Source organism: Acomys russatus, unplaced genomic scaffold (genome assembly GCF_903995435.1).
Source record: "Acomys russatus unplaced genomic scaffold, mAcoRus1.1, whole genome shotgun sequence".
In the NCBI taxonomy this organism is placed as follows: Eukaryota; Metazoa; Chordata; class Mammalia; order Rodentia; family Muridae; genus Acomys; species Acomys russatus.
Window position 1 is genome coordinate 17,404 of NW_026131587.1, and position 9,628 is coordinate 27,031.

The following is a 9,628-nucleotide window of genomic DNA, read 5'->3' on the forward strand; positions in this document are numbered from 1 at the left end:
TGGGAAAATTTATTTGGAAAGAAAAGTTGAATTATAGATGATATGGATTCCATCGTCAACAGGGTATGATGTCAAATTCTCATCCTGTTATTATCTGTTAGAAGATGAAGGAAAAATCTTAACACATCACTGAGCTGACACAGAAAGATTTCACCCTTGAGATCACAGGACAACAAAATTAATACTAACAATATAGAGTATAGAGAAGTGATTGGACATTAACACTTCCTATCCTGGAAAGCATATGTGTCTTGTAGTTTGGATTCTATAGGAGGGATTTATACAGGAAGTAATTACATTGTGTGGGATAATTAAGTCTGAGAGTTTCCAAAAAACACAGGGTAGAGCTCAGCATACTTAAAGATTATCTGTGACAAAAAACATTACACAAATCCTATGTAAAGTAAAAACTGACAAATGGAAAGATAAAATTTTTGATGTATAAATCATAAATATAAAATTACTTACAATTTGAATGAGATCAAATTTCTCAGTAATATTCTTCTTGTGACTATAATACATTACTATTTTCTACAATTAATCACAAGTCAATTCAAATATATAGTTGAATAAGTATTGTTTCTGTTTCTACTCACCAACAGGCCTTTACTTTGGACATGTATCTGTTTAAAAAAAAGTGATTCAGGTAAGGAATGGAAGATCTGATATCCTAAGAATTAAGGACAGTTCCGTAATGATTAATCCTGGCAGTGTCAACTTAAAGATAATACATAAATAAATTTCATCTAAAGAAGAAATGTGAATAAGAAGTGAACCTGTATGTAGGTTACCTTTTTTCACCATTTCTCTAATGTTTTCAGGTGGAATGCCTTTTTCCTTAGCAAAGTCAACAAGTTTTTCCATTTCTTCAGGCGTCAACTGTTCTTGTTTTCTTCCTGCATAATGTCAATGAGAATGTCAGATGTATGTTCATGAGAAACTTGCATAATATTATTCGTTTCCTTTGTTTCCCATCAACAGAAAAATCCCAACTTCTCAAAATTTATCCACCCTTGTTGTGCCAATATTGTCCAAAAGATTTAGTCCAAGTTCCATGGACACATTTAATATAGCCTGTATTGTAGTATCACATAACTTTGCCGGGTTTCATGATAAAAATAATTAATGTACTTGTCTAGAGAACTCACTTATCTCAAGCCTACCCATGTACAAAAACACCAGAGACCCATAACGCACTTTCAATGGAGTCTCCACTTTTATCCCAACTTTATACTCTATCATTTTATTTTTCTAAATATATACCTAATTAATCAAAGGACACTCAAAATGGTCTGTCCTCTGGGAAAATCATATTGTTTCTAATCTTTCCAGTGAGGAAACATGAACACATATTCTCAATAGCCTGCTCCATTGCCATCAGTCTTTACAGTCCATGCTACCCAAATTAAAGTGTAATGGAGGAGATTTTCTACACAACAACCAGGATATCATTTATTGGACAAGAGTTTGGAAATCCCAGGACTCTGTGATCTTGGTTTAATCTGACTTAGATCTGATTTGCATTGTCACTCTTTTGCTACTATTTCAGAGACCACAGCCATTCTTACCAAGAACATAAATCAGTTTTGTTTCCTTCTTCTCCTTATCGATATTCTGAACGGTAAAGACTACATGCTCTTCTGTTTGCTTCACGGGTTTAAAATAATTATTTCCTGAAACTATAATAATATGAGAAATATTTTTAAAACCGGCATCACTCAATTTTCAATTTTGTTTTGATACAACCTATTTGCTAAATATTAACACTGGCCCTAACACCAGCAATTTTCTCTGATTCACTAACATATGAACTGTGTGTGCATAGCTATTCCTCAAGGCATTCATTTTGTCTACTTCATTTCAATATGGTGAACAAATATTTCCCAGGGTTGAAAGCTGAATGTGAATCCTAAGCTGAGGCATGAAGTTTGCAGAAATGTTTGCAGCCTAGGAAGCCTAGCATGGAATATCAGGATTGGAAAACCAATGTAAGATATTGTATGAAAAAAATCCGCAAGAATATAACTAAAATAAATTTCCTGTGGGAAAAATTATTTTGAGGGCATGCTGTTAAATGTATTCACATAGATATGTAATAGTGTTCTTCTCTAAGTAAATGTTGGTGACCTCCAGTGTATTTAGACTTCATAACATATGTCATTAGGTTGGAAAAGGTAATCACATTCCCAGTACCCAAATTCTTCCTAATCCTTGAATTTACGGGTTAATGTCATAGCAGCATGAAAGCAAACACCAGCAATGCTTATATTCACAAACGAGCTCTCAAATCCTGTACTTACACTGGGCTTGGTAGGTCTCTCCATCTTCTTGTATCTCCCCCACAACTGTGGTCTCAGTACACTGTCCATTTTGTCTTATAAATCAAAGAGAGAAACAGAAGTTTGTTCTTTGTCACCATTGAATTTACACTAAATGTCTACAAGTGTTCTAATGTGTTTTAGGATGTACCACTACCTTAGAAGATATCATTGTTCAGAGGTGGGAGTTAAGTAACTCTTTTCAACTCATTTTGTTTAGAAACTATCACCCTGTTTGTAATCATCTAGACACTTTTCTTTATTTGTGTTAATTTTGCCCTCATTGTTCGAAGGCCCTGGTGGCTTGCTTTTCCATTATTCACTAATCATTAGCTATGTTTTTCAATGTGCTAATTCTGGTGGTCTAGTCCCTCCCTCCATATGTGTGTGTGTGTGTGTGTTTTAAAAGCTTTTAATTGTGCTTTCAGCCTTACAATTATGGCTATATGAGAGAGGTTTTTAAGCATGTTTAGTCCTTATGGTGTCATGTACTCGAGTATGTCTCATAGTCATCTTTTGACCTAGATCTTCAGAAAAATGAATGTAGAAACTAGATTTATCTGATGTATTTGTAGAAGATTTATATGGCATTAATTACTGAATACATCTACACCTGTGGCTTTGATCCAAATGGTAGCAACTTTCACCATATTACAGATGAGATTCATAGAGTATTTTTTATCTAACAGAGATGATACAATGGAACTAGAGTTGTTTGTTCCACCAATGGGTCCCCAAGGAAGCACTCATGGAATGGGAGACAGTGTTTAGCTCTCTCTGTGTGGTATCCAGATCTGCCCCATCACAGAACAGTGCAATCACATGACAAACATTGGGCATTGTTTTTCATGACCAGAAACAGAACATTCCCCTCTAAATTTCAGGAAACTATGCCCATGAAATGTAATAAGTTCCCTTAATATTCGTTACTGATAATGTGCTTACTTGACAAAAAATTTGACTTTCATTTTTTTACAGTCCTCTTCACAAGTAATTTCCCGATGGTAGAGTCTCATCTCTCCGTCTTTCTCTATCTTCTCTACATTATCAGCAGCGATGGCAATGGTATACCAAATTCCTTCAAGCTGAAAAGACAACAAAAAGGGGAAAGAAGGAACATGCATGCCATTTTAAGGTGTATTAGTGTTCTCATCTCTGCCTCTGAATCCTTGAAACTTAAACTGACTAGAATTTTTCATCAGTATTATTTCATTTATTAGTTTCTAGAAATGAAACATAAAAGAGGGCAATGTAATGACTTGTCTGACACAGAATTATTGACCTTTGGCTCCTTATCTTCTATCTTCATATACCATGCAAATCTGTCCCATTTCTCTCTCAATTCACTTTTTTCCCAGGGAAAATATGGCTGGGAAAGGGTGCCTAGTTGAGTGAAAGTCAGAAAGGTTATTTCATGAATATTGACTTGCATGGGTTGACTGAATGACATATCGTATCCTTAACAATAGGCTATTGAGAAAGTTCCCACATACACACAGACCCAACGAATTTACCTTAGCCTGAGCGAAACCAAATACCAAAGCGAGCAGCAGAATCTTTAACATGATGGCACCTGTGTTTTCTCTTCTGCAGAAGTTCAAAATAAGTTGGTGGTTGTGTAGGATCTGAAATGGAAACCTTTTTATACAGTTAGCTAGAAGGAGTGGTATGAAGTCAACCAATGGTTCCGAATCAAAACAGCCTACAATTGCCAAGTATTTCCTGTTGGGCCCTCATGTTCCATAACTAATAAGCTTTGGCTTAAGGTCCCGGTATCTGGTGATGATTAATTCAGCATTTCTGTCAGAGACGCAGGACTATCTCTGTGATAGCATTTATGCGTCATGGCTCTGCCTCCAGAATTTAATGGTGGGTAAATGTCACAAAGCACATGCATATGTTCTATATGTTCACTTAGACAAGGGCCATGGATTTTAAGCTATATTATGAACCTCAACATGATACTGTGCAGTTAAGTGAATGTAAATCAGTGACCCAAGCATGATGTGCCAGAGGACCCACACCCATAGAAGCCGAGGTTTTAAAAAGGATGATTTATTTGAAGGATACAGCTATCATTCTTCCCTTATTTTAAGATTTTACATATATTTAATTTTTGATTCTCTCAGAACATTATCTTCTATACCATGGATCCAGAGGTATAAAAGAATTCACACACAAAAAAAGAATAATGGGTTAGGATAGAAAAATGTAGTCAATCTCCACTGCTAATAAACACAAGTGTCACTGATGAAAAGAAACCATAGCATGTATAAATGTCTACAAAAATAATGATGTTATGAAAAACTGTACATATGTGCAAACTCTATAGGAGATGGAAATCATGCTTAAAATTTCATAAAGGTTACATTTTGACTTGGATAGATATATTTACTTGAAAATGTCTTTTAATTGTATTTCCATTCTTAGCTAGTCACGGGGTATGTGTTCTGTTTTCCTTTCCCTTCTAGTAATCGGTTAAATATGACTCATTTTTGCTGGTTGCAACTGAGTTAGGAATGAGACATAAGTACTTTTTTTCTTTGCAATATAGGACTGCATCTGGTGCAGATTTGTGCAGTCCATCTGCATGTTGATTCAGTTTCTGCATGTTCATGTGTGTGTTTGTCTCATTCATTTCATAGGGCCTTGTTTCCTTGGTGTTCTCCAGCCCCTAGGAGTATAATGCTCTTTCTAGCATCCATTCTACCTGGTACTCTGAGCCCTGATGGAGGATTCTCACGGAGCTATCTGGATTAGGTATCAGTGTTATACGGTCTCAAGTATTTCCAATATTTTCTCTGGAGATTTGGAGCTAGGAAGAAAAGTAAAGACTGACAGTGCCACATTTGTCTTTCTGGATCTGGATTAACTCATTCAAAAAAGTCTTTTAGACAGCCTGTCCTTTATCTGTAAATTCATGATATATTTTTTCTTTACCACTGAATAGCATTCCATGGTGTTGTTGTACAAGTGTTTCATTAGCATTTAGAAAGATGTAGGAGATTCAGGACATTTCCATAACCTAACTATTGTGGACTGAATAGAAATGAGAAGGGATGAGCAAGTATCTATGAAAAAGATGTAAAGTCACTTGTGCACAACTCACAAAGTCAGAAAACTGAGTTATATGGTACATTTCCTTTTACCTAGTTGAGAGAGAACCCTACACACTGTCTTCAGAATTAGCTCTACAATTTTATAATCCTGCCAAAACTGTCTCTTAGCTCTCTCCTTTCCTCTGTCCCTTGCTTTCTCTCTGTCTCCCTTCCTTTCTTCTTTTCAAATCCCAATCTTCAGGCTATGGAGTAACAAGACTTGCACTAAGAATCTTTTTGATACTTTCTGTGTCAATTTTATGTGTTCTGTTAATTTTTAACAGCTAACATGTTAACCTACAGGGCTTCTGCTAGACTTTGCCTACCTGCTAGATGGCATTGATGAGAACGTGGATCATGGGATTGAACACTTCCTTCCTGAATTAGAGGCCACTGAGGCCACTGGTAATTAGGAGTAGGAAAAGTATTGCCTTGTTTGCCTTCTGAGGCCTTTAGAGCCTATGAGTTAGTTACAAAGTCATGATAACACACATGACCCTTAATAAACTCATAGGGCACAAATAAACTAAAGTAAACATACAGAGATAGGAATAGATTGTTGGGTGAATGAATTAGGAGAAATTTGAGATGAGCACTTTAGACATGAAAGAGAATTAATTATCAGACTACTTTACATAAGTATGAGACTATAAACACATTGTTAAAATGGAAGCACATTACTGGCGGTAACCATAACTAAACCACTGTTTGAAAAATTTTAAAAAAAGATATTTCTGGAGTAAGGAATGAAATTTGACCTTCTGAAACTTTCCATGCATTCAGTGTTACAGACCTGGGCCCTAAGTGTCATAGAGTCTGTATCGTGCAATCACTCCACCCTGCCCCAAGAACCAACATCTGTTTTGTGACACTCATTGAAAGTGTGTGTGCTCCCAAATTCTAGAATTCTAAAAATAACAAGGGAACGGACACTAGTTTTCACGTGCTTTTGTGTTCCTGTAAAAGTCAGCAAGAATGAGTAGAGAATCCACCTTTTAATGAACTTAAAGGTTCAAAGATATGCTTCTCTGCTTTATTGACCTTTTCAAAACCGACAAGTGACTCACTCACTTCTGTTTCTCAAGACGTCAGCTTCTGTGTTCCTTGGCTTGATGCTCAGGATCAATATGAGCAGAGGAAGGTGCCTGTATGAGTTCAGAGTTCCCAACCCCTTGTGGGGATGCAAGTGCCTCTGCTCTTTTGTCAAACTCTGCCTTTGTGCACAGAAACATTGTAATATATTCGTTATGATTTCATACCAGAGTTTTAATTTTCGTTTTCACAATGAATAAAATGACTTGTTACATGATTGCTCCGTTTCTGTATCTTCTATAGTCTTCTGATCATATCAATCAACTGTACTACATATGACCTTTTCCTCTGTGGCCTGATAGGGCTACCCTACACTCTCGAGACTCTGTCCAGTGTCCAGCATTGAATTTCTGGAACTGTCCCTATACCCTGCTAGGTGGTGTCTCTTCTAGGCTTTCTTTTATTGTAGGTGTGCCCAAGCTTTGAGCTCTTTGATGTTTGACTTTGAGTTGGACTTGGCTAAACATCTTCTCTTCAACAGCCTGCTAACACCTCTCAAAAATTTATTGATGATTTCCTACTCTTTATAATTCTGCCCCTTTGTTCTGCAGTCGATGTTTACATTTGGGTATTTTTTGCTTTTTTCGTCTGTTTTCTTTTTTCCCACTTATGTAATAATCTAAAGATTCTCCTGTGCATTCTCCTCTTTAATAAAAAATCATGTTAAAATGTGGTACTAGAGGTTCTGAGGATTTGTTAATAGTTAGGAAAGGATCTTTCTAATTGAACCATTTTATTTGTGGAAAATTTCTGTCCTCAGAGTTGGTCTGTAACTAAATTTCATCTGCGTCCCCCAATTTTTCTTAGATTCTACTTAGCTCACATATTTCCAGGTTTTTTTTTTTTTTGGTCAATTTTCAAGAACGCTTAATTTTACTAACCCTCTTGTGTCCTTTTCTGTGCCCTACTTCTCTGCTCACAACCACAATTAAAATCTTCCGTGTCCAATATTGATGATTCTTTTTTATCATGTATTACACTATCCATACATTCTTATGCTCTGCTTTATTTTTAAATTTTTCAATGTCTATTTATTTTAATTTGTCAACCTATCCATACACCTTCTTCTAAATATGCACATATAAATTGCAAGCTTGGATCTGCATGCCAGTCACTGTTTTGACCACTCTCTGATTTCTTAAAGTAAATATTGTGAATTTTATGTATCAACTGAGATAATTAGCATGGATATTGTCAATAGTTCTATTATTCTTGCATCTAATTTTGCCACCTATGGGATAAAGTTGGGTGTAACCAAATCAGTTTGGTAGAATGTCTACATTTTTGGGTTTAAAATAAATTAAGAAAATTATGTTTACTTCTTCTTAAGATAATTGTTAGTATTCATATCAAAACATCTGTTTTGGGAAGGAAATACTTTATTACTGACTCAATAAATAATTAACTAAAAATAATTTATAATGTCCAATATAAGTTTCCTGTATCTTCATGTTTTAGAGTTTCTACTGCTGGGAAGAAACATCATGACAAAAAGCAACTTCGGGGAGGAGAGAGTTTATTTGTCTTGCACTTCTACATCATAGTCCATCATCGAAGGAACTCAATATAGAAACCCATGCATGACAGGAACCTAGAGGCAGGAGCTGTTGTAGAGCAAGCCATTAAGGGTGCTCCTTACTGCCTTGCTCAAACTGTTTTTTCATAGAACCCAGGACCACCAGAACAGGGGTGGCCCTGCTCACAATGAACTGGGATCTTCCTCATGATTCACTATTTAAAAAAAAAAATACCCAGAAGGCTTATCTAAAGCCCGATCTTATGGAAGCATATTTTTCATTTGACTATCCCTTTTCTCAGAAGACTTTAGTTTGTGTCAAGTTGACATAAGACTAACCAGCACACTTCATTTAATTCAGTCATGTCCATAGCAATAATCCCTTTTTCTGCAGAATAGCAGACCTTTGGTGACTACGTATTTTTATAAATCCAGTGTGTGTGTGTGTGTGTGTGTGTGTGTGTGTGTGTGTGTGTGTGTGTGTTTCTATGTTGTTCAAAGTAGTTTTCCATAATTTCCCTTCTTCGGCTTTATAAAATTTTGTCTCTTTCCTTCTTACACTGCCTATATTCTAACGTCTCTTTTCCTATTCAAAGAATGTGTCTCTTTGATAATTTTTTTCCTCCTTGGTAAGTGTTGCAAAGAAGTGTGGAGATCAACCAAGTGATGTGAAATGAAAAGAATCTCACTGTTAAGGTCAAAAGGAAAAAAAAACATAAAAACCAAAAATCCTCACATTTTCCATACAACAACTTTGGCAAAATTATGGTTAAGTGGCCAAATTCACATCACTTCCTCAACCGAGTAACTAACCAAAATCAAATCTTATCAGTAGGTCATGGTTAAGTATTGAGTCATTTTTGGGGAATACTGAGAAGTAGAAGAACAGAGGATGAAAGAAAATAACATTGAGCCAGTCTGCATTTCAATGTAGTACATAAGTCCTACCCTTAATTATTGGTTTCTGCTGAAGGGAAAATAAATTTAGAGGTGTATGGCCCTTAGGAGTCCCACAATTGTGAATGTATAACCTATACAAATATTACTCTGGGGGTTATTTAAAAATAAAAGAAGGAGGAAGTAGAGGAATGAGAGAGCAGCTGGAAGGATATGTATGGAAATTTCAAAAACTTTTTTAAAAATTACATTCATTAGAGTAACGTTCAGCATGCCCAGTATGAATAACTCATTATATAAATGAGACATTGAACAACTAACAAAACGTAAAGATCCTGCCACAAAAGCCTGCTTATTAGCCAAGCCTGCAGACCTAATATCTTAAAAACAAATCATAAATTTTCCTCAAATTTTTCAATGCGATCAGCAATAAATACACTTTGATTCAGTGTTGTTTTATGTAGTAATGTTTATATTTTATAGGGAAGTATTTATCTTATTTTTAATAATATCTACACTATCATAAAATATTTATAATTTAAATATTATAGAACGTGAATTTATATACAAAATATTGTACTAAAGTTTTGTATTTTTAAATATGTTGTTTGTATTAAGCATAAGAAAATTTCTATGGATTCTTAATGTCTCTAATCCTAAGATATGGGCAGTTGCAGCGGAGGACTTAGGACTTTAAAGTCAAATAG

General features: G+C 35.4%; 1 protein-coding gene across 1 annotated transcript; it reads right to left on the bottom strand.

Annotated features, from left to right (window-relative positions):
• Positions 1 to 791: 791 nt before the first annotated feature.
• Positions 792 to 3,883, bottom strand: LOC127186309 (odorant-binding protein 1a-like; the record flags this gene model as incomplete). Its single annotated transcript, XM_051142732.1, has 4 exons — positions 3,833 to 3,883; positions 3,295 to 3,403; positions 1,569 to 1,679; positions 792 to 896 (listed from the first exon to the last, which is right to left on the bottom strand). Coding segments are annotated over exons 1-4 (376 nt in total), but the record flags the coding sequence as incomplete, so codon positions are not given.
• Between the last annotated feature and the right edge of the window lie 5,745 nt (positions 3,884 to 9,628).